General features: G+C 36.7%; 3 protein-coding genes across 3 annotated transcripts; 1 reads left to right on the top strand and 2 right to left on the bottom strand.

Moving 5' to 3' along the window:
• Positions 1 to 2,649: 2,649 nt before the first annotated feature.
• Positions 2,650 to 5,072, bottom strand: LOC121250739 (sigma intracellular receptor 2-like). The gene is made up of 2 exons (XM_041149937.1): positions 4,445 to 5,072; positions 2,650 to 3,107 (listed from the first exon to the last, which is right to left on the bottom strand). Exons 1-2 carry the CDS (start codon positions 4,766 to 4,768, stop codon positions 2,928 to 2,930), a joined length of 504 nt encoding a protein of 167 aa, XP_041005871.1. The 5' UTR covers positions 4,769 to 5,072; the 3' UTR covers positions 2,650 to 2,927.
• Positions 5,073 to 18,425: 13,353 nt separating this feature from the next.
• LOC121250736 lies at positions 18,426 to 21,457 on the top strand. The gene is made up of 3 exons (XM_041149934.1): positions 18,426 to 18,597; positions 20,697 to 20,776; positions 21,222 to 21,457. The coding sequence occupies exons 1-3, from the start codon at positions 18,484 to 18,486 to the stop codon at positions 21,289 to 21,291; spliced, it is 264 nt and encodes an 87-aa protein (XP_041005868.1). The 5' UTR covers positions 18,426 to 18,483; the 3' UTR covers positions 21,292 to 21,457.
• A 765-nt stretch (positions 21,458 to 22,222) lies between these two features.
• Positions 22,223 to 25,610, bottom strand: LOC121250735 (septum-promoting GTP-binding protein 1). The gene is made up of 6 exons (XM_041149933.1): positions 25,139 to 25,610; positions 24,767 to 24,887; positions 24,498 to 24,594; positions 24,360 to 24,399; positions 24,195 to 24,278; positions 22,223 to 22,632 (listed from the first exon to the last, which is right to left on the bottom strand). The coding sequence occupies exons 1-6, from the start codon at positions 25,568 to 25,570 to the stop codon at positions 22,468 to 22,470; spliced, it is 939 nt and encodes a 312-aa protein (XP_041005867.1). The 5' UTR covers positions 25,571 to 25,610; the 3' UTR covers positions 22,223 to 22,467.
• Positions 25,611 to 27,063: the final 1,453 nt, after the last annotated feature.

Genomic DNA, 27,063 nt, shown 5'->3' with positions numbered 1-27,063 from the left:
ATATCTTGGCCTCCATTTAGATCTGAATAGGACCAACAGAAGTCTTTCTGATGGCATAAAGGATAAAATTCAAGGCAAACTTGCTGGTTGGAAAGCAAAACTTCTGTCTCAAGCAGGTAAAACAACTTTGATAAGGTCTGTAGCTAGTTTCATCCCTGTTTACATGATGTCCAGTATTCTTATCCCTAAGAGTGTTGCAAAGTTTATTGACAAGTCTTTATGAGGTTTTGGTGGGGCTTTGATCCCAAAAAGACTCATAATTGCACTCCAAAATCTTGGAGTCCCATTTGCAAACCAAAATCTATGGGTGGACTTAGCCTTAGACTTACCTCTAATTTTAACAAGGCTCTCTTAAGTAAGCTAGGATGGTCTCTTCTCAGACTCTTACCTCAGAAAAAATGTCATCTCTCAAAAATATCTGAAAACATATTCTTGGCTAGAAGTTTCTATTAAGCAAAGTAACTCTAAGTTTTGGAAAATTTTGGGTAAGCAAAGAGAGTTTCTTGCTACCAGTTTCTATCATCAGATCAATAATGGAGCAACCACCCATGTTTAGAATGACCCCTGGATTCCCACCCTTTTACCGGCTCTCCCAAACCCTACCTCAAATGATATTTTCAAAGATCCTAGTTTAACAGTCTCTGAATTAATTTTAGAAGAACCTAGGAGGTGGAACACCATTTTGCTTCATGCTGTTTTCACTGGGCAAACAGTAAGAGAAATTTCCAAAATCCCTCTTATTCAATTCAATTATCATAATCTGAGAGATGATATTAAATGGCTTCACCATTCAAGCGGATATTTCTCTGTAAAATCGGCCTATGCTGCTATTGGTCTCCTCATCTCACAATTCTGAAATAGGTCATACTCCTCTCACATGGAAAAAGCTTTGGTCCCTTAGAATTCAAGACAGTCTTAAACTTTTTGTCTGGAAAGTTCTGAACAATGTGATGCCTACTAGATCTTGTCTAAAGCAGTGTTTGCCTCTTGACAATGATCATGTTCTCTATCCTTTATGTCAGACAATGGAAGAAACTACCTCCCATTTATTTCTAGAATGTCCATATTCTAGAATTCTTTGGAGACAGTCTCCCTGGCCTTTAAACATTGATGTTGTAGGACAAGATATCACAAATTGGATTATGTCCATTTTAGATCCTGCTGCTCATCTCAATATCCACTCTTAAAACATTAATCATTTCCAATTGTTTTCTATTATAGCCATGGACTGCTTGTCGTTTTTAAGAAATCAAATCACTCATGGTTCTCAACCTTCCACAATTGACCAGTTTGTTGCTAATACACTAAAGATTTATCAGGATCATAGGAATTCTTGGGTCTATGCATTAAATCAGGAAAACCAAACTTGGGAACCTCTAGACATAGGTCAGATCTCGGTTTCATTTGATGTAGCAGTTAGAACTTCTAGTAGTGTAGCCGCTGTAGTAGGTAGGGACCATTTAGGTAAGATAGTGGACTCTATTACAGAATTTTCCTTTATCTGTAATCCTAATGGTGGGGAAGCTTTAGTAGCTTTCATTGGCATCAAAATGGCAGTAGAAAAAAAATGGAAAAACATCAAAATTGAAGGAGATTCCCAAGTGGTAATCTCAGCTTTACAGAACACTCAAAATGTCTCAGATTGGTCCATTGAAGACAGAACAAGAGATACTCGTATTTTGCTCAACAACTTTGAAAGGTGGAAAGCTATTAAATACACCGGGCCCAGAATTGGTGCGCGCACACTTTGGCGCAATGGACATCTTCAAATAATTTATTTGGAGATATACCCCTCATCAAGCTTCCAGATTGTATGTTGCATTTTCACAGTGAAAAAGATCCACCAGTTTTCTCATTATAGCTATCTCTAGTACTTTGTAATAATAGTTTGCTATCTATTTCTCTTGTGCTACGTGTTTTCTTATTAATGAAAGGTTACATCATTCAAAAAGAGAAAAAAAAATGAAAAAATAAATCATTATACAAATTAATGTTATTATACATTAGTATTATATGTTATTATATGTTAATGTTTATACATTAGTATTACATGCTATTTTAGATTACTAGTACATGTTATTATATTTTAGTTATATTAGTATTTCATGTTATTATAAACTAATATATTTGTGTTTATACATAATACATTAGTATTAAATGTTATTATACATTAGTTATTATATAATCACTATTACATGTTATTATACATTAGTGTTTATACATTAGTTGTTATTCATTAGTGTTACATGGTAGTAATAGCTAATAGTCAATATTCTAAACTATTATTAGTCAATTTAATCTATTTATATTATAGTACAAGCATATAATTTTATAATAATTTGCTAATACTAATATATTATTGAATTTGATTATCTAGATAAGTTATAGTTATATAAAATATATATAAGATATATAGTTATATGTACAATATCAGAGTCGGAGAGGAGTCGGAGTCGGAGTCAATACATCACCTGACTCCGACTCTAATTTATCGGAATCGGTGCGGAGTCAAAGGCGAAGTCGGATTTTTAAATTTTTGCTCAGTCCTACTTCTCAACACCACAAAAGGTGCATTATACCTTCAGAAAACTTCAACAAATATCCAGAGGGAGGACAACTGCAATTAATCAAGTAGTGGAGACAACCTAGTTAATAACTTAAAGAAACAATTCTCAATTAAATGAACCAAAATCCGTGCTCAAGCCTAAGAAAAACTATTTCCACGTCCAACCAAACATTCCCTTCTACTTATTAATCTTATAGGGTCGCTAATCAAACCAATTAAAGTAACCGCCACTTCTTTGTTAGCTGTTTTGCTAGTGGCATTAACACCTTCGAAACATCAAGACTAAATCCAGAACTATCCAAAATGATTTCAAACACCCAAAACGACAAGTCAACCAAATTCGAGCTGTTCAAGTGTAATCTCAAACCCTCTTTTTTCTGCCCAGCAAAGGTCTCTTGCCAATGGTTGAAGTAGTCTTGCCGGAGTGTGGGAGCAGCCCACGCAGAAAGGCTAAAACACCCAAACCCATGAACGGGAAGTACGTCATCAACAACTTATCAGATGCCTTTTGAGACCCCATTAATTCAGATAATATTGCAGCCTGAAATTTTCACCAATGCACAAATTTAAGAAAAAGAGATCCATAATTCAAGGTAATAAAGACTTCTAACATGACAAAGCCTATTTTGGCATAGAAACAAGAAGAGCCATTTAGAAAACCAAAAATTTCCAGTACAATTTGGAAAACGTTAGGTAAGAAAGCTTTTAGACCATTGGTAGTAAAAAGTAGTTTATATGACATACCCCGCAGTAGCCACAAGACTTGCAGCTTCACCATACGGGGTGGTCCTAAAGTTTCCATCCTCAATGCACCCATAAGATATGAGAGAGAGAGACAGAGATTATCATCATATGCTGGATTGGGTCCCGTGGGACCCAACTATGCAGCCACCATTGCTCAAGGAATCAGACCCGGAGTATTCTAGCTAATGCACCATTTTCGTAGAAGTGTCCAACTTATTGACTAGTTGTTTTAGACGGGATGATTTCTTCTAGGCAATGCTGGTAAAATTATACTATGCAAGCAGGAGAAACTAGTTACAATAATGTGTGTGTGGTTACAATTGGATCCTTTGGAATTAATATAAAGGGCATAATCTTCTCACTGCGAAGCAACATAGAAGTTGCATATATGGTCCATTTGGAATAACCAAAAAGATCCCAAGCCACATCCCAACATATACTCTAAAAAGACGAATTAAGGTTATACTTGGAGCTCCTTTGAATCATTATAAAGGGTAATAACTTTTGCCTCCCAAATAATGTGAAATCTCATTCACTAACTTCTTTTTCTCAATTCGGGATATTCAATAGCAGTGTGCTAATTGGCAATAGGTACCCAGAATAAGCATGGACAATTTGTTCTTCATGCTTATGAAAGCAGATCGCACCTTATTGTGTTCCTTCAACCAAGTTTTTTGATCGGTGTTCCTTCAACTATGTTTTACCATTGCCTCTGGCTCTCTCTCTAGCAAACACACACCTTCTTGTTCTCGATTCCGGGTATTGCAGCGGCTGTGTGCTAATTGGCAAAAAGTGCCCCCAGTAAGCGTGAACAATTTATTCTTCTTGCTTAATAGGGCAGATCACCCATTATTGTGTTCCTTCAACTAAGTTTTGCCATTGCCTCTCGCACTCTCCCCCACAAACACACAGCTCGATTTACTTTGTTGAAATTTTGTAATGAACTCATTTCACCAAAATATCAAAAACATACGCAAAATCTGGGACCTAACAGCACACAGCACTCGAGAGAAAAAAAAAAAAAAAAAAAAAAAAAAAAAAAAAAAGAAGGAAGAGCAAAAAAAAGAAAGATCCTGCTTTCCCTGTGGAATGGAACTTGGCAAAGCTGCCAAAGCATATGAGAGAGAGAATTACCATGCAAGTAAAGCAAGAGACCCCATAGATCAAACACGTGGTATTGAACCAAGGCTTCCCACCCAGAATCCCGTACAAGTTGAGCAGAGCGAGCGGCCACTGAAAGAGAAGCTCTAGCCACACAATCCCCACAAAAAAATGGGGCTTCTCGGCAACAAGATAGTCGCCGTATTCGCGAGTGTACCAGTTATTGAGGTCGACCAGCAAGTCCGGTAACAAGCCGGCAGGAAGACACATCTGGGCGTCAATCAGCGGCGCTGCGACTGCGATCACGACAAAGAAGAGGAAGAGTACGGCGTCTACGAGCTTGAGGAAAGCACCCATTTTGATTTTTTTTTTTTTTTTTTTTTTTTTTTTTTTTTTGGGTCCTTTGTTACAGTCGCAGCTTCTTGGTTTTGTTTGGAGATTGCTAGGGGGTGTGTGTGAGAGGGATGAAAGATAGGGGAGAGTGAGCAAAATGGGGATCTGGGAGCGTTGAAAAATCAACGGGACTGCTATTTATATGCGCCGTTACCAACTATACGAAGAAGACGAAGAAAACAAAGCGAACTGAGTTGGATTTTGCTCTCTATCATTCGGATATGCTCTCTCGGTGAAATCGAAGATTACAAATCGCGACAAAGATTAACATTGTATATGATGTCATGTTTTTTTTTTTTTTTTTTTTTACTTAATATGCGTGGAGTTAGTAAATTCTAAAATTGATTAATTTTTTAATTATAAAAAGAATTTGATCTCAGATTTTTTTCTTTTTAATAAACGGCATAGATTTATTCATAAAATTCTATAAGAGAGAGAATTCATTGAGCAATTTCCTCCAATACAATGATAGTATCCGAAATGCCTAGAGCATTATTTCCTAGAGCATGAGTTACTTTATTTTTGTTCCTCCCTGCATGTTGCCCTAACCATGTATCAAAGTTTGCCGGTATAGATTTTGTATCTGTCATAATCATACCAGACCATGTACCCAGCTCGTTTGATCTTTGAATACCATGGACCACCTGCAACACATCACCTTCTAATATTATGTTCTTGAATTCCAAGTCCTTGCAAAACTAAGTAGCCTAAAGAGCTGCTAGTGCCTCTACTAGTAAAGGATAGGAAACAGATCTTGTTTCATCCTTAACGTTGCCATGACTTTGCCCTCCCAATCACAGATAACAACACCAATTCCCATCTTGCAGTGAACCTTATTCACAACAGCATCTCAATTAAGTTTGAAAGTACCTTGGGGGAGCCTCTCATCCTTCATTCCTATCATGATCAAAATGAAAACTTCTAGAGGGTTCTTGAATATGTCTGAGTTCCTCCAATAGTATCTTTGATTGTTGCACTCAGGTGGTAGGATGTGTGAAGATACCCTTGAATATAGCTTCATTCCTTCTTTTCCATATCTTCCATGATATCACAGCAAAGTCCTCCATTTCTTCCTAATCTAAGATACCAAACATTGCCTTTACTAATTCCTTAAATGTTTGACTCTAGAAACCACATTTTTGAATTATGTTTGCACATTGTCCCCCACACATCTCAAGCTGAGGTACATTCCCAAAGAGCACGCTCCACTGTTTCAGAGACTTGCTTGTAAATAGGACGCTTTTGGTTATCAATGGCTCTTCTTCTGAACAAACTAGATCCGGTGGGCAGGGCATCTAGGCAAGCTCTCCATAGGAATGTTTTGTTTGCATTGGGAATCTTCAGTTGTCATATATGCATTCAATCTTCCTTCTTTGTCTACACTTCGGAAGATTGGCCTTTTGCACTATCCTGAATTTCTCCTATGAGGTGTTAGGCATTCTTGACAGTGAATAAACCAGTAGTAGTACATCTGCAAATCAACTTCTCAAGTTTGCTGCAGGTACTGATAGGGATAGTTTTTAACAGATTCAGCTTTTGAGAAAATAGCATCCACTAGAGCTTTAATCCACTGATTTACATCTTTATCAATTAGAATAAATACCTTCGTATCATCATGTAGAAATCTGAGAGAATTCTATGGTTTGAAAGTACTTTGCTGAGGTAGCCACTTATTAGTCCAGATGCTTACAGATTCTCCATTGCCTATTCTCTAATAAAGTTTTTCTTCAAGAAGAGGTCTTGTAGCTAAAAAGCTTTGTCATATGTAAGAAGGCTTGCTTCCTATATTTGCTTTTGAGAAAGTAGTTGTTGGGTAATATTTAGCCTTAAGAACCTGTGCAACAAGAGAAGAGGGGTTTTGAATTAATCTCTAGCATTGATTTGCCAGCATAACAATATTAAAATTTCCAAAATCCCTGAATCTCATACCTTCTATCTTCTTAGACTTCCTCATTTGATCCCAACTCACCCAATTAATTTTGTTCTCCTCGGCTTGCTAACCCCAGCAATAGCTCCTCATTACTTTGTTAAGCTCTTGTAACAAGTGCTTGGGAAGCTTGAAAATCCCCATACAATAAGTGAGAATGGCTTGGATAATTGATTTGAGTAGTATCTCCTTGCCTGCTTATGAAAGGAATTTCAGTTTCCAGTTGCTCAATCTGTCTTTCACCTTGTCAAGTAGCTCTCTGAATGTATTTGCTCTAGATCTCCCCACTAGTACTGGTAGTCCTAAGTATTTTTCATAGGAATTAGTACTTTTAATGTCTACTATGTTGGTGATTATGTCTTTGGTATCTTCTCGAGTGTCCTTAGCAAAGAAAATGGAGGTCTTCTCTTTATTAAGCTTTTGACTTGAAGCTTTCTCATAGGATTCCATAAGGTTAAAGAGTCTGCTCCACTCCAATGAACTTGTCTTACAAAAAAGTAAGTTGTCATCTACCAAAAAAAAAAAAAAAAAACAAGTGGTTAATGTGGATTTGACCTCTGGCCAGAGGAAGACCAATGATCAAAGCAGAAACCCCAGCTTTATTGAGAAGATTGTTGAGTGCTTCAAGCATAGGATGAAAAGGTAAGGTGAAAAAAGATCACCCTGCCTAATCCTATTTGGAGTGAATATTTCTTGGGGTACTCTATTAATGAGAAGTGAATATGAAATTGAGGAAACACACTTCATGATGATTTCAATCCACCTTTGAGCAAAACCCATCTTCTCCATGACAGACTTGAGGAACACCCATTCTATCATGTCATAAGCTTTGCTCATATCAAGCTTTAGAGTCATGAACTTTTTCTTTCATTCTATTCTTCATAGTATGCATGGCTTCAAAAGCCACTATCACATTGTCCGTAATTAGTCTACCTGGCACAAAAGCACTTTGGATGAAGGAGATAATATCTAGAAGAGTAGCCTTCAACCTATTGACCAACACTTTAGCAATGATTTTGTAAAAAATATTACAAAAACTAATAGGCCTGAACTTAGTAACCTTATAAGGAGATTTGGGCTTTGGAATAAAAGAAATATGAGTGTCATTTAAATTTTCAGGCCATATCCCATCGTTTAGAGCCTCTAATACAGCAGTACTCCAGGTCTCACTATTTCCCAATGGTTTTGGTAGAAAACAGTAGGAAAATCATTAGGTCCAGGGAACCCTAGGGGTTTCATGCTAAACATAGTTTCTTTTACCTCAGATGTAGAGAATTGTTTTGTAAGGACAACATATCTTTTGTTATTGAGGGTTCCAATGATTGTAAAAATGTGTCTATCCCTATAGGATTGGATGTTGAGAACAAGTCCTAGAAATATCTCTGAAAGATGTGACTAATCTCCTCAAGCTCAGTGGTTGCTAGCCCTTCTCCATTTGTAGTCTTATGGATAATGTTGGTTTTTTTTTTCCTCTGACTGCCACGTTTGTGGAAAAGCTTAGTATTTCTACTCCAGCCCTTAACTATGTTTGTTTGGCTCTCTGCTTCCACTTGGTGTCTTCCTCTTCAAGCAACAAATCTCAATCTCTTTTTTGCAAACATTTGATATCCGTATTTAAATGACCCTTGTTGGTCTCTTGTAACATATTAATCATTTCCATTTTTGATCTGATGAGTTTGCCCTAATTCCTATGCATATCTTTGCTCCATTGTCTTAGTCTCAGTTGACATCTTGTAATCTAGCACTAGTTGCTTGCAGTTTACTAAATGAGTTTGTAGCACCATACTAGGCTTCCTTAATCACTTTGTTACAATTTGCCTTTTTGAACTAGCTAGCCTCATATCTGAAAATTCTATCTTTGTTCTTATATACATAATGAAGCTGCAAAGAGGTCAGAAAAGGACTATGGTCCGAGCAAATGGCAACTAGGTTGTTCACAGTGTCATCTTTATACATATTAATCCATGCTGAGTTGACTAAAGCTTGATCAAGCCTCTTCTTAGTGAAGTCATCACCATCTCTATTGTTTCTCTAGGTGAATCTATCCCTAGGTAACTGAGATCACTGAGATCATTAGGGGTGAATTTTTTTTTTTTTTTTTATCCAGACCCAAAAAAACGATCGAACCAGACCGATTCGAATTCACCCCAACTCCTCGATCTCGATCCATGGTGTCTCCAAAATTATGTTTTCAGTCTGGCCTTGGGGTGTGGTTTTTTTAGATCGGACCAGACCAAAACTAACCAAATCACTTACATATAGATTTTTTAAACATTATATATATATATATAATATTATTTTATAAAGTAGTTGTATAAGTTAATTATGTAATTTTTTCTAATTTATCACCATTTACCATATAAAATGTAAAATGATATATGCTATCGATTAATTAATATATCATACAATAAATCATATAATAATATATGTTATTATACGCAGATACATACTCTATTAATGTACTAAGTTAGTAACTATTAACATCATAAATATAATTATAATTAATTATTTTTTTAATGAGTTAGTTAGATAATCTACATTAAAGAGCTCACTTAATCTTAGTTTTACTAATTTAATAATTTTTTTATATTAATTTATCTGTCAAAAAAAGAAAAGAGGAAAAAAATATGCATGGCTCATATAGACCGAATAAGGCCAAATTGGACTGATAGCTAATGATCCAATTGGTTCAGTCCTTAGGAGTAATCGGTCTGGTCCGGTCCAAAAAAAGGGTGGACCAAAATTTTATGTTCGTGACCCCCCTAGACCAGACCAATTACACCCATAAAGACCACATGTCTCTAAAGCTAATTTGTAGCTTTCAATATGCTTATCAAGGCTTCTAGCAGCACCAAATTTCTAACTTTGTTTGAGTATTTCATTGAAGTCTCCAGCACATAACCAAGGTATACTTTCTTGGGGTTTTAGTGCTTCAAGCAAATCCTAACTTTCCTTTCTTTTTGTAGTAGCTATGTTTCCATAGAATCCCGTGAACAACCATTTCCTCTCCTCTATTGGCAAGGTGATCATAGTAAATATGTGTCAATAGGTAAAAGATTCTAGATCCACTTCCAAAGTAGAATTCCATAATAGGGCTAAACCCCCCACACCATCCTCTATTGTTAACAACAAAATTTCTATCAAAGCTGATTTTATTTCTGATTAGCTCCAATTTTTCCCTACTGCATTTAGTTTCAGTAAGGAACACTAACTATGGGATCTTAGATTTCACCAGAAGGTGAAGTTCTTGAACTGTCTGAGAGTTCCCAAGCCCTTATCAGTTCCAACTTAAGCAATTCATTATTGGTGGTGCAGCCTCCACCAATCCAAGCTGAGTTATACTACTTTCAGGGATGAGTTAGGGTTTTTATTTCTTGCAGACCGGATTTTTCAATAGCTTCCTAGAGCTAGAATCTAAGGGCTTTTCTTACAAATTTTAAGTAGAGTTTCTATTGACATGTAAGGAATATCAGTTTGAGAAACAAATGAGCCTCTAGCTTTTCTTTTCCACATGGATACTCTAATTGGCTACTCACATGAAGTATGAAGCTTCTTAGGAGACGTATTGGACCCACCAAAGTTAGTGTTTAAGGAAGGTTTCCTAGGGATGGAAATAGGAGTAGAGCCTTGCAATTCTAGGTCCATATTAAATGGGATATTCTCCCCAGCTCCATTACCCACTTTATCATGTGTAGAAACAAAGGGAAAGAGTTGACTTACCAAATTTTGATCACGGACGTGTTTGGAAGGAAAATCTTCCCTTTCTTTGGTAAGGTTCTCGACATTCTGGGACTCAGCAGAGGAAAACACAAAATCCTCCCCTCCATTTTCCTTAGATTGCGCCTCATCCCTCTCACGATGATTGACCTTTCCTTTTCCATTACTTTTGTTGTCTTCCTCATCAGATCTCCAGTGCCAGTAGGAAGCTTGACTGGTTGACTCCAATGTCCCACCATACTTTTTGGCCTCCATACCAAAAGAAATGACTGAAGCAGCACGCTCCATTGGCCATACTGTTCTTGTGCCCAAGTACCTAGATTCTACTTGGGACATTCTCTGTTCTTGTGTTTCAAAATACCACATTAAAGATAATAGTTAGGTAATCTTTCATACTTGAAGATAACACATACCTGTTTACCATGAATATTTAGTAATCTCCCACAAGCCAGTGGTTTTGAGATGTCAATAAGCACTATAATTCTCAAGTATTTTTCCCACCCGAGACCTTCCTAATCAACATCCACTTTAATTACAGTACCAATGCCTGATCCAATGAGAACACCCATCTCCTTTGTGATTCCAGCAAATGGGATGTTGTGTAATTGGATCCAAAATGGTTAGAAGTGGATTGAACCTCCTTAGGCACTAAGCGTCCTTCAAATTCCTAGAGGCTAACCAAATGTATATCAAAAGACCATGGCCTGCCATGCATGACTTTTTCCTTGTCATAAAGGTTCTGAAACTCTAAAAGGAATCTATTATCACCCACTTCTTTAAAATTTATCAATCCATCTAAGTTCCAGACCTTAACCAGATTGATCTAAAAGCCTCCTTGTCACTACTTTATCATTGATGATCAAAACGAGTAGACAATGTTTTCCTCTGGTTTTTAGATATTGATAGCATCTTCTGGAAGAAAAATCTCTAGCATTTCTTCTTCTGTTAGTGTTAGTCCTTTCCACATTCTTGTAATTTCCTCTGCCATACTACGAACCTTTTAAGACTGATGTCTAAGAGACACGGGCTTTGTCAAAGCAAAGTAACAAAATCCCACCATTTAGAGAAAGAGAGGACAACCTTTGCACCTAGTTAACTCGGTTGTTGATATTGTTGTATGCGCTTTCTTTCCCCTACAATGCCTTTGGATTAGGGGTAAAAAAAAAATAGGTGAATTGGTAAACTGGACCGAACGATGGGTTTGTTCTGGTACCGAGTTCGGTCTAGTCTAGTACTGGCTCCATTTTCCTCAAAACCGGTCGAAATTGATCTGGTTCTGGTTTTCCTTTTTCTAACACCGGACTGAATCGGATTGGACTGGTTCATATATATATATTTTAATTTTTTATATTGTATAAAATATTTTTTATATGATTTTTTATATTATATATAATTTTTATATATAATATATATAAAAGAATTTTGTATTATATGATAAATTACTAATTAATATAACATTAAAATTCTAAATAAATAACTATATATTATCACTATATTATTATATACTATAATATACATATATATATACACAATAATATATTATATATATAATATACTAGAAAAATCGGATCGGAAGTACCGGTTTAGGGGTGTAACCGATGCAGTATCAGTTCTCCAAATCTCAAAATCGGTATATACCGATTTAGTTCTAAAATATGTTCAAAACCAGACCGAACCGGACTTGTTACACCCCTACTTTGGATGGTATCTACCCATTTAGAGATTGAATAATCGATCTTAGAAAAATTTAAATCACTTATACTGTAGTTGTAATATTCATATGTTATATTTGCATTATGTTTTATGATCTTATCCATTAATTTAACCAATCTAATCTCGAGTTTATAATTATATCAACATATTTTGCATGTTATTTATACAAGTTATAGCTTATATGAGTTGGACACTTATAGTAAATACCACTAAATTTTTATAGTTATAATTTTTATTCACATAATAATAAAAGTTAAGATTGTGAAATTTGAAATTCAAAATCTGAATTTAAAAGAAAAAATGGATCAAATGTATCTTATATGTAACACTGTAAGTACATGTAACATTACTCCAGTCAATTTTCATAAAGTCATGTGATGTGACAAAATACGATAATTTAAAAACTATAAGGCGTAATTTTCTTAACAGCCCGCGTGAGGCTTATGCGCCACCTTTAGAAATCTATTGAGCTCTTGCAATATTAAGACAAATACAGCTGCTACCTCAGAAGAAAGACATGCACAAACAGTTGCAGCTTCAGAAGGAATTCTAAATATGGTTGTTATGAAAAAGTCTATAAATATGGACTCTGTTTGTATCCAGGATATATGGAAAAGTAAAGAAATTCTAAATGAGAGAAAACTTCTTTCAGTCATTTTATCGAGCACTTCCAGTGCCTTGCCTACTTACTCTTTATGGTATTTAGAGCTTGGTAAAAGGCTCACGCATGCACCTTACTTTTTATTTTTTATTTTTTTTTTCATTTCTTTCATCTTTCGATTTAAACCACCATGGCGTCTTCTGACACCTCTTCAATCGACAGAGCGCCCATTACCCCACCTCCCCATCACCCCTCCATTGTAACCTCTGCCACCCATTCTGTCACTATCAAGCTCTCCATAGATAAATTTTTGCTATGGAAAGCTCAGATAGTTCCTTTCCTCAAGGGACATCAGCTCATTGGCTATGTCGACCGAATGATTTCCTCTCCCTCTCCCACTGTCAATAATGTTCCCAACCTCGAATATCAGCACTGGCTTCTTCAAGATCAGCTGCTCATTTCGGTGCTCAACTCCTCCTTAACAGACACTATCTTAGCCCAGGTTCTTGAGTGTACCACATCGTTTGAAATATGGTATGCTCTTCATAACCTATATGCTACATGTTTTTCCACTCATCTAATCCAAACACAACTTCAGTTGGCTACTCTGAAAAAGGGCACGGAATCATTAACCAAATATTCAATGAAGCAAAAAATCTTTCAACCTCGTTGACTGCCGCTGGTCATCATTTTTCTCCATCTCAGTTCTTTACTTTTTTGCTTGCTGGGTTAGGCTCTAAATATGAGTCGGTGGTCACCTCCATTGCCACTCGACCAAATTCTCTATCTTGCCATCAAATATATAGTTATTTTTTAAATCATGAGTCCATGTTGGCACACCAGTCTCACTCTCTTCTCTCTGGTTCCTCACTTTCGGGCCATTCTCTAGCTGCGCATGCCACTAGTAGACCACCCACACCCTCTACTTTTCATAGAGGCAGAAATACTTCTAGACATGGGAGTCGTCAAATGCGTGGTTCTGGTTGAGGTCCTCAAAATTTCTTCTACACCCGTCTTGAGTCTTGTCCTACATGTCAAGTCTGTCCTAAATCTGGCCATTTGGCCATCTCTTGTTACCACTGCTTCAACCACTCCTATCAAACTTCACCTCCCTCATCATTTACGGCAAACTATTCATCACTCTCCAACTCAGGTTTTCCCTCGACTCAATGGTTTCCAGACACTGCGGCTACCAATCACTTACTTCAGATGTTGCTAATCTCAACATAGACTCTACGCCGTATCATGGCCCTGAACAAGTCAGCAACGGATATGGTTCTATGCTTCAAATCCAGAATATTGGCACTGCTCAGCTTCAATCTTCCTCTGGCAATTATCTTCTTACTAAATTATTGCATGTTCCATCAATCACAAAAAATTTACTTTTTGTATGTCAATTTGTTCTTGATAATTCTGTTTTCTTTGAGTTTCACTCTTCATGTTTCTTTGTGAAGGATTTACATACCTGGGAGGTACTTCTTCAGGGACCCATTAAAGATGGCCTTTATGTACTTCCACTGGATCATGAAAAGTCATCTGCACCTTCCACATTCTACCCTCAAGCTTTTCTTGGTGAACATACCTTCGTTCCTCTATGGCAAGCTTGCCTTGGTCATCCATCATCTCGGATTACATCCTTCACGCTTAAGCAATTTCAACTTTCAGTTCACAATAAAGTTGGCTCTCACACCTGTGCTGCGTGTTCCCAAGCAAAAGCCCATGCTCTCCCACATCCACCATCTCCTTCCCGATCCATCAAACCATTTCAACTGTTTTTTCTTGATGTTTGGGACCCAGCACTCGTGTTATCTAGTAATAGTTGTCACTTTTATCTTTCTATTGTAGACGATCACTCAAAATATATTTGACTTTTTCCTCTTCAGGCTAAATCAAATGTGTCAACAATTTTTTTAGCTTTTTTGCAATATGTGAGAAATATTTTTTCTACAAATGTCATTTCTGTTCAATCAGATTGGGGGGGGGGGGAGAATTTCGGCCTCTCCAACCCTTGCTTAAGTCATGTGGAATTTCGCATCGTCTCACGTGTCCTTACTCATGAATAAAATGGGTCTGTTGAGAGACGACATCTTCGTATTTTAGAAACATGACTCACACTACTTGCATATGCCTCAGTCCTAAACAAATATTGGTCAGCCAAACAACAGTCTTTCTAATTAATAGAATGCACACTGCTTTTCTTAATCACAAATCACCCTTTCAAACTCTCTTTAATCAAACTCCTGATTATAATTTTTTAAGAGTGTTTGGTGTTGCTTGTTGGCCTCATCTTAGACCATTTAATCGACATAAAATAGATCAACAATCCCAGCTGTGTGTTTTCATGGGTTATAGCCCAGATCACAAAGGCTATTTTTGCCTTCATCTCCCTACGGGTTGTACTTACATCTCAAGAGACGTTAAGTTTGATGAGCAAAATTATCCTTTTACAGCTCAGTCCAATCCTCCTGCATCCATCACTCGGTCTGGGCCCACTCTCACTTCACTTCCGCCACTGAGTCATCCAATCCCATAGCCTGCCCACATGAACTCCACCTCACCTCTCATGGACTCAAGCCCATCACTCGCTCCTCCTCTCAGTCCTCACCATATCAACTCAAGCTCATCCCAAACACGTAGCCCATCACTCTCTCATCCTCTCGGTTCACATCCTACCTCTCTTGATCCATCCTCGCAGCCGCCTTCAACCTCATCAAGTTCAAACCCTAATCTCCATCATCTCTCCTCGCAAGTGCCGTTACCTTCATCAAGTTCAAACCCAAATTTCTCTCATCCTTCCTCACAGCCGACCTCCTCTCTTCATCCAATGCCTACCCGTGCCAAAAACAACATCCACTGCCTTAAAATTCGTTCCAATGGCACCCTCCTATGGCTCGACAAACCATCTTCATCCACCGCACAGTTTCGTCTCCTCTCATACCCGAAGAGGCAACCTCCTATTCGGAGTCTTCAAAATTCCAAGAATGGAGAACAGCCATGGTCCTTGAATTCAGGCCCTGTTGCAAAATAAAACATGGGACTCGGTTCCTGCGTCTCCTTCCTACAATGTACTCGGTGCTAAATGGGTTCTTAAGTCGAAACGCAGGGCGGATGGTTCCCTTGAGAGCCGCAAGGCTCGTCTTGTGGCCAAGGGATTCCATCAACAGCCCGATCTCGACTACACAAAGACATTTAGCCCTGTTGTTAAACTAGTGACCATTCGTTTGCTTCTGTCTCTTGCTGTGTCTTGCAGATGGCCTTTGTACCAGTTGGATGTCCAAAATGCCTTATTGCATGGGGAACTCAAGGAAGATCTCTATATGCAGTAGCCTCCAAGTTTTGTCAATCCTGATCTTCCTCTTCATGTTTGTAAGTTGCAAAAATCAATTTACGATTTGAAGCAAGCCCCTAGGGCTTGGTTTTCTAAACTGTCAGAGTGTTTGGTTTCTCTTGGTTTTCAAGGTTCAACCTCTGATTCCTCTCTCTTATACTTCAAAAAAAATCTAGATGTATTTATGTTCTAATATATGTCGATGACTTCATAGTCACGGGTTCAAGCTTAGAGTTTATCTCTGAGTTCATTTCTGCCTTGAGTTCTTTTTTTCTTGTCAAAGATTTGGGTTCCTTGCAGTATTTCTTAGGCATTGAAGTCACTAGAATTTTTCCAAGTCTTTACTTGTCTCGATGTAAATATATATCTGATTTATTGCTTTGCACGAACATGCATAACTCAAAGTCTGTTTCCACTCCATTGTCTACTTCAGTAAAACTCACAGCTCTTGATGGCCAAACTTTTGAAGACCCTCAACTTTATCGAAGTAATCGTTGGGAGTCTTCCATATCTCTCGTTCACCCAACCAGATATCTCTTATGTTGTTAATAAAGTTTGTCAGTACATGCATTGTCCCCGGTAGCCCCATTGACAAGCCGTCAAACGAATTCTTCGCTATATTAATCTTACCAAACACTTTGGTCTTCATTTTACTACCTCTTCACCTTGTAAGCTGGCAGCCTTCTCTGATGCTGATTGTGCAGGTTGCCCGGATGATCTTAAGTCTACGGGCAGATTTTGCATTTATTTTGGGTCGCATTTAATATCTTGGGGTTCAAAAAAATTACCCACCTTAGCTTGACCTTCGACTAAAGCCGAGTACAAGGCAGTAGCCAATGCTACATGTGAGGTTCTCTAGTTACAATTTCTTTTGAAAGAGCTTGGCATTTTTCTCTCTAATCTACCAACGTTGTGGTGTGATAACTTAGGCGCTACTTATCTTTCAATTAATTTTGTTTTACGCTCACGTACTAAACATGTAGAGTTAGATTATCATTTTGTTCATGAGAGAGTAGCAACCAAAACTCTTCAAATCTCATTCATCTCAACCAAGGATCGGATAGCTGATATTTTCACCAAGTCCTTGTCCTCTGCATGTTTCTCATAGTTACAATCAAGCCTCACAGCTGGACCAGTGCTGCTTGACTCACGGGGGAATATTAAGACAAATACAACTGCTGCCCCAGAAGAAGGACGTGCACCTACAACTATAGTCCCAGACGAAAACTTACCCAATATTAAGGCCGTTACATCTGCTGCCTCATAAGAAAGACATGCACAAACAGCTGCAGCTTTAGAAGGAACCTTACCCTCTGGACGACGTGTATATGCTCTACACAGAAAAAGTCTAGAAGACTCCAGGATGAGAATATTTTAGGAATAGAATCTGATGTGTACCAATCATTTGCATTTGGTTGTTATGAAAAAGTCTATAAATATGGAATCTGTTTGTATCCAGAATATATGGAAAAGTAAAGAAATTCTAAATGCGAGAAAACTTCTTTCAGTCATTTTATCGAGCACTTCCAGTGCCTTGCCTACTTACTCTTTATGCAACAACCCGCAATCAAAATTTTGAATGATTCATGCTTTACCCCTCAACTCAGCTTTTGTTGATTCTTTTTCTATACATCATCAACTTTGCCTCTCCCACTCCAGTCTCTCCTTCTTAAAATCCAAGTTAGAAAACCATTTAGTCAATGATTTAGACAAATGATCTTCTTTCAACTTGTTCTTGTTTTCTTGAATTTTTACTATATATTTTTAATCTAATTTAATGCATTGATATAAGTGTTATTGTATTTAAACTTTTAAAATCCCATCCCAACTCTAATATATAATTACAAGGAAGTCTTACACCACATACATCTATTTAACCAACATATGATTTATCATTTTTATTATTCTATTTTAATACTTAAATAAATATATTTTTAAATAAAATAATAAAAATAACAAATCAAATATCAAGTGAATGTTTGTAATGTAAAACTTATTAGTAAAATTTCTATTCATAATTTTATGCTCACTGCTATTCATACTGACTTGACAATCTCATGCTCTGTACATCTTGTAGAGATGCATGCATGTATGATATTCTGTGTACAGATAATATTTCGTGAGTAATGTTTCATGTGATTACATTTTTTCTTATAATTTTATTTATAAATTTTATAATTTTCAGCATATTAATAATTAACGTGTAAATAAATAAATTTTTTTATAAATTTTTTTCCAGTACATTTAGTATTTTTCATATTTCTTATTTTTTTTAAGAATAATGAACATAAAAATTATATAACTTTATGATATAAAAAAATCATAAACACAGCCCTGAGCGATAAACACAGCCTACACAGCTCTCTGGAGAATCAGAAAGAAGTTCAAGAAAAATGAGCGAGACGAGGCCGGTGCCGAGGAGGGAAAGCCCATGGGGGATGCCAGAGGGCGACCACCGTCAGCCGAAGGCCCATAGGTGCAATGACCGTGCGGAGGATGTCGTCCAAGTATTCATCCTCAAACCTATCCCTCCCTCTGCTTACCCTATTGTCAGTTTTTCGTATATTCGTTTAGAAATCTGCTGAAATTAACACTATTAGATTTTCAAGTCAATTTTTCGTATATTCTTCTGCTTGTCTTGGTTAATAGTTTATACATTTCCGAGTATCTGATGTTGTTGGGGTGCTCCGTGTGTGTGTTGGGGAAACCCGCGGGGGGGGGGGTTGGTGGTGGATTTCGTAGGTTTGGATTTGTAAGAGAACTATTTGGCTCCTTTAATTACTGCACAAGTAGCTTTGTGAGATGGACAAACAATTCAAGTTAGGACAGACAATGTATAATAAAGAAACCAAGAACTAAACTTGGAGATTGATGAAGAAAACCAAACTGATGACTCTTTTGAATCTGCCATCTTCAATGAAGATGTAGCTGAAAACTCTTTGCCGACCTATCAAAATTTTGAAATTGAACTTGCTTTGGATTTTAGCCTACCGACCTATATCATGAACTGCCATGTAGTTTAGAAGCAAAAGCAAGCACTCTTTACCTCAGAAAAAAGAAAAAAAGAAAAAGAAAGAAGAATAAAATATATAGAAAGGTAGCAAATCTGGTGTATCATTACAATGAAAAGTATATCAAGTACGGAGACCAGTTGAAAAATGGGAGAATTCAAAGAGCTGGTGGAGGGCAAAGAGGATTTTATAGGATGAATTGTGAGAAAGGGGGAACATTCGAGGAAAAAGTGAACAGGAATTTAGCATATCTGGTGTATCATTGTAAAGAGAAACAAAGTAAGGAATGACCAGTTGAAAAATGGGAGAATTCAAAGATATGGTAGGGAGGAAGAGGATTTTAGAGGATGAATAGTGAGGGGAGGGCGGGGGGTGACTTTTCAGCTCGCTTGTTAAAGGAGTTTTCTTGAATTCATGGTTTTATTATCATTTTTCACTGAAATTGGTAACATAATTTGATTTCTTTGAAAAAGTTTGATCTTTGAGTTTAGTCAGGTGAAATTCGTTTCAATTGTGATAGAGATTTGGATAGGACATGTAGAGAATAAAGATCCCACTTTTTTTTAAGTGAGTTGATTTTGTGCATGTGGGTTTGTGTGTAGAGGAAGATTCAATTCTATTTATGATTTTCTGAAATTAATGACCGGGAAGTGGATGAAGTTAAGGCTCTGCTGGTTAAACTCTACAGTTCAAAGTTGGTGCTAGAAAGAGAGCATAGCATGGTGTGGATTCCTGCTGGAAATGCTAAGTTTTCAGTTTCTACTTATTACAGAATTTTGTCAAGCCATAGTAGTTGTGTTTTTCCTTGGAAAACTATATGGAAAGTGAAAGTTCCCTCTAAGGTTGCTTTTTTCTGTTGGGTGGCTTCTTTGGGCAAAGTATTGACTAATGATAATCTTAGAAGGAGAGGTCTGTTTATTGTTGATTGGTGTGTCATGTTTAAAAGGGATGGGGAATCTGTAAATCACCTTTTTCTTCACTGAGAAGTGACAAGATTCTTGTGGAATGAGGTTTTGAGTTGGGCAGGAGTACATTGGGTAATGCCCAGAGAAGTGGTGGATTTATTGGTAGTGTGGAAGGGTTTGAAGGGCTGTAAGAAGGTGGAGAGCGTTTGGGAGATTATTCCTCCTTGTCTTATGTGGTGCATATGGATTGAAAGAAATGAGAGATGCTTCGAAGATAAAGAACGCTCTTTGGGAGATCTTAGGGAATTTTTCTTGAGTACTTTGAGTTCTTGGGCTAAAGCTTTTGTAATGGCGGATAATTTTCTGCATCTGTTTTAGTTTTCTGGTGTCAGTTTCTTTTTGTTTTTGGAAGTTGTAGGTGTTTCCTTTGTATACGTCATGTGTACTTGGACTTATGCCTATTTCTCTGAATAAAATTATTTATTATAAAAAAAAAAAAAAGATTTTCTGAAATTTTATTTATTAGAGTTACTGCTTGCCCCTTTGCTACGTGCAGCTAGTGGCAAAATTCATGTTAAAAACACTTCTTGATTGTTCCTTTTCTTCAAGCTCCCTTTCCTGCATGCTTGAAGAAATATAATGTTTGCCTTTACTCCTCATGGGCTCAATTATCATTGATTTGTTTTGCAGGCATGTTTCGAGGGAAATCCATTTAAGACAGTTCCAGGACCCTTCAAGCTCTTCTGGCAATGCATGCGTTCTAAACCAGGGTATGCTTGATTTTTGAAATGCAGTCTTAATCTATTCTTAACTTCATAAGATTTTGAAATTTCAATGTAAACCATTAATTGCTAAAATGCATTTCATAGATACTGTTAACGTAACTGATGAAAGATGGCTCTCTAGCATTGCTTGGCCATATTCGTCAGAGTATAACCTAGTGGTTAAAGGGCAGGCTTGAGATGAGTTCAATCCCACACTAGGAGTTCCTAGGATTACTTGATAGATGGGTCTAGCAGGCAGAGTCATTTATCAGGGTTTATTCCCTAGGAGTGGTGAGGTTCCACGTCATAAAAAGGAAAGAAGGTTGCTTTTCTGGCCATGATCTTCTATTTTCATCACTCCACAAATTTTGGCCTGTTTTGGGGGCACAATGACTTGAAGGGGCTTCTATTTTTCTCCATAACAATATGTGAATTGTCTGTTGTGCTGCAGGGAGGAGCCGACAGAGCCATATACCTATTTGGAGTTGGATCCCCCAAAGAGAGAGGTGAAACTTGAGTGAAACCACTTATTCAGGAAGCCTTCAAGAAAATTTTAGTTTAGGTTCAATCCCTCTGACTTTGATACTTCAGTTTGTGTAATCTATAAAATATGAGGATTGCATAAATTCTGGGTGACAATAAGATTTTGGCTTTCTATTTGATAATAAAGATGCTAAGTGAGCCCCATACTTCCGAACCAACTTTGATTAAGACCATCTGTAAGGCCGTTAGTATCGCGCCTTTTTTTATCCTGCATTGCTTCACAGTTGCTTATTCTGCATTAGAAAATGGATCTGCTATAGGAAGAGTATGCAATATTTATTTTGGAAATATCTTGATGGTAAGTGGCCTAATAATTCCAGTTCGACAAAAGAGTTTTGGTATAATTTTAGCTACAAACTCATCATCTATCTCTATGCAATGTCCCCTTACCAAAAGATTGACAATTTGCCATTTGTCGATTTCCAGTATTCTCTAATCTCTATACTCAAATGTGGGAGAAAATGTATTACTTCTTGTTGAAGAAATATTAGTGCATGCTTGAATGTATTACTTTTATTTTTTATTTTTTGAAAAAAGAAAGATGAATTTCTTGCTTTCTTTTCCCTCGAAAAGAAAAGGGTGTATGATTGCAGGGATGATGAGATATCTCGATTGAAATGTGTTTTCTCCTTGAGTACTGTTTAATTGATTACAAGAATATCAGGGATAGTTACATGTCACAGACTCACTCAACCTTGTAAGCCTTAAATTTAATAGAGGAAAAGACGTATCAAAAAGAAAAAAAAAAAATTTAATAGAGGAAAAGCGAACAAGTTCTGTGACCTTTGTTGTTCTTGCTGGCTGCGGGAAATGGTATCTTGCCCCAAAGAACGGTCGTAGTCCCACATTTCCCGAGCATGAAAAGTTACAGGTCAATGAATAGCCTGATTGTTAGGATCAAAACTACCATTGGAAAACAAAAGGCAAAATGTTTGCTATTTCTTCTTTCTACTTTCAAGTCTTTCTAATTTGCTGAACTTGAACACAACACATGTTATTCATGGTTGGAGATGAGGGCTGATGGCCCCTCCTCTGCATTTCTCCATGGCATGCAAAGAAAGCAACCAGGACTAGATTCACAGCTCCGGGAACTTTCTCAACGTCGGTCACTTTCTGTGGATTTAGAAGACTTCTGCTATCTACGTATCAGTCCTCTAAAAATCAATAATGGGTTCTCCCATGGTCAGATTCCGCTCCACAGTCCATGGCAGGTCAAAGAGCTTTGCAGTGACGAATTTGAAGATCTTATTGACATTGATGTTGTAGGTTGCACTTGAGAAAAACAGGGTGGCATTAAGGGCTTTTGCTAATGCTCTTGCCTGCAACAAATAAGATAGAAATCATGCCATATTAACTTTTTGTTTGATCACAGTAGCGTTAACTAAGGCAAGTTGGTTAGATTGTTGGTCCCGGGTGTAATCCGGTCGGTCCGGTCCGGCGATAGACCGAATATTTTCGGTCCATTGCTGGTCCGGTTTAATTTTTTTTCTTTTTTTAAATCAATTAATAAAAAAGATTTATTGAAAATACTAAATTAAATTAAGTGATTTATTAATGTGGATTATGTAACAAACTCAATAAAAAATATTTTATATGGTCAATGATAATAAATTAGATGAAAATTACATTATTAATTTATATAATTACTATATAATTAACTAATTGATATTATATATTAATTAAATCATAGAATATTAACAAGTGTTAATAACATATTTAAAATTTTATATTGTTAATAGTGATAGGTTAGATGAAGATATATAAAAAATATTGTTAAATTTATAGAATATTAACAAGTATTAATAATATATTTAAAATTTTATATTGTTAATTGTATAATTATTATATAAATAATATATATAATATTTTTTTTTATTCGGTCAATCCGGTCCGGTCCGAGAAATCTCCACCCCGGGACCGGATCGAAGACTGAAATTTTCCTATTTATTGGACCGGACCGGACCATATGTTTTTTCGATCCGATCCGGTCCGGACCGACCGGATTACACCCCTAGTCCCTGTTGTCCTTAAAATAGGTAGTTGGTTGGACTTTAAGTGTCTCCTTAAGATGGGTTTGTAATGAGCCCCATTGATCCTTAAATTGAGTGGTTAGATGGTAGATGAGAGGCTTTGAAGCCCCTTGTGTCCTTGAGCTGGTCAGTAAATAAACGTGTTTGCATAGGGCCAAAATCAGTTTGGAAGTAGTGTTTTTTCCCCTTCATACTCAAGCAGGATGTACCATCCTTGTCCCTTCTTTTACTATTGAGAATGCACAAAGTCTTCCCTGTCCTTTTCTATGTCTATCCTTGAAAGACAGCCAGCCTTTCCTTTACTCAGATCTGTTCTCCAAGATAATATACCTACTCTAGCTCTTTTTCTACATCAGACCCTTTCACAACCATGACAATTCACATCCCAAAAACTATTGGAGAATATCAGGTAGAATAAAAACCAAATTGATTGTTAAAAAAGATTTAAGACGGTTCAATCATTAAAAAAAGCTTAAGCCCCTATTAAGTAGACCCAACTGTTACGCTTCAAACTCAAGATTATTGCTCTAATATCAAATATATTCTAACAATATTTTATTTAACTTTTAACTTTAATCTAACTCATCTCATCTACGAAAACAAACGATACCTAAATCACCAATTATTCATAAAATCTAAGTTAATCAGTCTTAGATGCGAAGATTGATCTATTATCATATTCAGTATCCCAATAAAGAAAATTGACAAGTGGGATGGTTTGATATGTTGGGCATACAAACTAATTAATAAGGTTGATAAACGGTGGATTAATTTTATTCTATTTTTAAAAAAAATAAAGACTTGGATAAATCCAAATGGCAGTGCTTTCATCGAAAGATTGAAATCTTCACCTCACTTGCAATTGTCCATTGCAAATCTATGGGGAGCTGAATGAACTCATCAAACTTTGTTCCAACTAAAACAGGAATTGCCGTCTGTAAAATCAAACATTAAAGAAAAAAAATAAACATGTAAATCAGGATAAAGCTAATATTATGGTCTTCTCAAATACATACTTGATTCCATTTCCTTGCTTCTTGATGCCACCTTACGACACTGCAATCACAGATCAAAACCCTTTGCGTTTGGAATGGTCATGAAAGTTTATCCCTTTTTTCCAGCAAAATAAAGGATATTGGAGATTAAAAACTCACCCATTTAGTGTACACCGACTTGTTAGATCAAACATGAACAAAATTGCCACAGAGTCCTTACAAGCAGCAGGAATGTGAACTCTAGACTTCTTACCACCTACAAGCATATAATGATGAAAAATAAACAAATGGGTCATCAGATGCCCATTATATTCTATTTTATTTCAGTCATTGAGTACATGTCAGGCAAGTTTAAGATCCATGTTTTCTGCTCTGGCCGGGCTACCAAATGAAGAAAAATGACTAATAAAGAAAATGAACAAATATACCTCCTACTTCCCAAATACAATAGGAAATTCGTGCACCTCCAACCAATAATGTTTTGTCCATTAAATTTAGTTCTTTCTTCTCCAGTGCTGCTTGTTCTTCCTCCTTCCCTGCATACTTCGCCTTCAAAACAAGAAGATTACGAAAATTGAGATATATATCAATGGAAGAAAAAAATGAAAGATCCTAATGATCCTATATATATATATATATATATAAATGTAATGCCATAAGTTCATAGCCTCATGATCTTTTACTTACAAAGAATGAAATTACCAAGTGCAGCAAATTGAAGATTAACTGCAACCCAAAGATCAATAATGCCTACATATACATACATACATATATATATATATATATATAATACAAATTACCAGAAAACTAGTCTTTCCACTTTGGCTATCACCCAAAAGACTGATCTTCAAGGCAACCAAATCCGAGGTGTCCACGTCGTGGTTATGGCACGCCGGCGTTACGTGCTCCGCCGGCGTAAAGTCGACGACCACCGGGGTATCCCCTAGAGAGGGAGACGTCACAGCCGGGGCCCTTGGTAACATGCGGTACCGGATTCGTTTCCCAAGGGAACACATGAGAAGTCGGTCACAATGTCGCCGGAACCATCCCCGGAGGATCAACATGCGACGTCGAAGTCTCCTCCTAAGGCCGAGCTGAACAACTTTACGACAAAGTTGAGACATCTTTATTAATAAATGTGGCGGTGAGTCTGATCTCTTCCTTCTATTTTGGCCATGAGAGAAAAATGGGAAAGCGTAAGTAAAGCTTTCTAATGCCTCTCTCCCTCGCATGAGCCGAAGATCTCATCAGAGCCTGTGGGTATTATTAGTATGTGCTTTTATTGGTTTTATATATTTTATATATATATATATATAAATTTGTTTTTCTTTTTTCTTTTCTTTTCAGTTACAGTAATCTTTTGCTATAGATGTGACTACTTTAACGGGACGGTTGACCGGTAAAACGGACAAAGATTTAAATGATTTAAAAAGTCCAAATTGCATGCTTCTGTTACGGGTTGCTTTTTTTTATGTATAATATATTTGAGTGATATCTAGTAGTGCACAAATAAGAAGTAATTGTTTTGAAAAGGAGTACAGCCTATTATTAAAAAAATTAATATTTTTTTATATAAATTTTGTATTTATTTTTTTAAAGCGATTGTATGATATTTACGTACTCTACGACTATAAATATTATTTACATAAATAAATAAATATATATTGTGGGCTCTATTTATCATATTTGATTTTATTAAATTGGTCGTTTGATTTTCCAAAATCTCTCCTTGTTTGTCCCATATTTTTTGTTTGCTATATTTCCTTTTAGGATAATTGCATGCATGCATGACTTTCCTTCTTCTTTAATCTTTTAATATTAACTTTAGTTTTTTACGATGTAATTAGACTCATTCTCATATTTCATAGCCAATTAAACCATGTAATTTCTACATGTATGATCAAATACACACACTCTCACAATTGTGTGTATTAAGAGGAATTTCTTTTGTGATATATCTTTTTGGTGAGATTTTTGCCCTTTTTATTTTACGCAATAAATCAAAACTAAAATAAAGAAGTTAGCATTATTATAGCTCTTAAAGGTTATCCAATGAGTAGTACTATAGTCACAAAACAATTTACAAAAGTAAAGTCATAAACTGACATGATTCATAATACCATGCACAAGCAACCCTTCAAGGATGTCATGTACAAGGCTCAACCCCCACGAAGATGAACACATCAAGAACGAAATTGTTTCAAGGTTCGATCCCATGGAGGTAAGGTCATCAAGGTCCGAACGCTACCTTAAGGAAGCAAGTGCGTAGAACTAGTCTTTATAAAACCATCCGTCATGCACAAGTACATCAAAGAGGAAGCAAACAAACACACAAGTCTGGCCACCATGAGGCCAACCAAATGTACACAACATCTAGCAACCAATCCCATGGAAGAAGAGTCAACTAGCTGCTAATAGCAAACTGCTTACGTCACTGCGTTCCAAATACTTCACTAGACCATTCAATTGGTTGGAGTGATGGCTAATGTGTACAGAAGGCAGGGGCATAATCAACACAAGTTGATGACTCTTGCTTATTAGGAATTCCTCATTAAAGACTAACAATGACAATGATTTATCCTCATCACGATAAAATTTCAAAGATTACCCGCATCTATCAGCCAACGCTATAAACTCATTGAATACATCAGTGTAGCGCATGTGCGAACTAAAACATCTAAGGGCCGACTGATGCGCACAACCAAGGCACCTGTGTGCATGCAAC

The sequence above is a fragment of the Juglans microcarpa x Juglans regia genome, chromosome 2D (genome assembly GCF_004785595.1).
Source record: "Juglans microcarpa x Juglans regia isolate MS1-56 chromosome 2D, Jm3101_v1.0, whole genome shotgun sequence".
NCBI lineage: Eukaryota > Viridiplantae > Streptophyta > Magnoliopsida > Fagales > Juglandaceae > Juglans > Juglans microcarpa x Juglans regia.
This window is presented reverse-complemented; position numbering and strand designations above follow the sequence as displayed.

Bases quoted from the DNA above. Each gene is read 5' to 3' on its own strand.
- LOC121250739 (XM_041149937.1), bottom strand. From the start codon at position 4,768: ATGGGTGCTTTCCTCAAGCTCGTAGACGCCGTACTCTTCCTCTTCTTT. The intron at 3,108-4,444 runs GTAATTCTCTCT...TGAAAATTTCAG, and splicing joins TCTCTTGCTTTACTTGCATG to GCTGCAATATTATCTGAATT.
- LOC121250735 (XM_041149933.1), bottom strand. From the start codon at position 25,570: ATGCGAGGGAGAGAGGCATTAGAAAGCTTTACTTACGCTTTCCCATTT. The intron at 24,888-25,138 runs GTAATTTGTATT...CTTGTTTTGAAG, and splicing joins GTGGAAAGACTAGTTTTCTG to GCGAAGTATGCAGGGAAGGA. The intron at 24,279-24,359 runs GTATGTATTTGA...TTGATTTTACAG, and splicing joins AAGCAAGGAAATGGAATCAA to ACGGCAATTCCTGTTTTAGT.
- LOC121250736 (XM_041149934.1), top strand. From the start codon at position 18,484: ATGAGCGAGACGAGGCCGGTGCCGAGGAGGGAAAGCCCATGGGGGATG. The intron at 18,598-20,696 runs GTATTCATCCTC...TTTGTTTTGCAG, and splicing joins GTGCGGAGGATGTCGTCCAA to GCATGTTTCGAGGGAAATCC. The intron at 20,777-21,221 runs GTATGCTTGATT...GTTGTGCTGCAG, and splicing joins TGCATGCGTTCTAAACCAGG to GGAGGAGCCGACAGAGCCAT.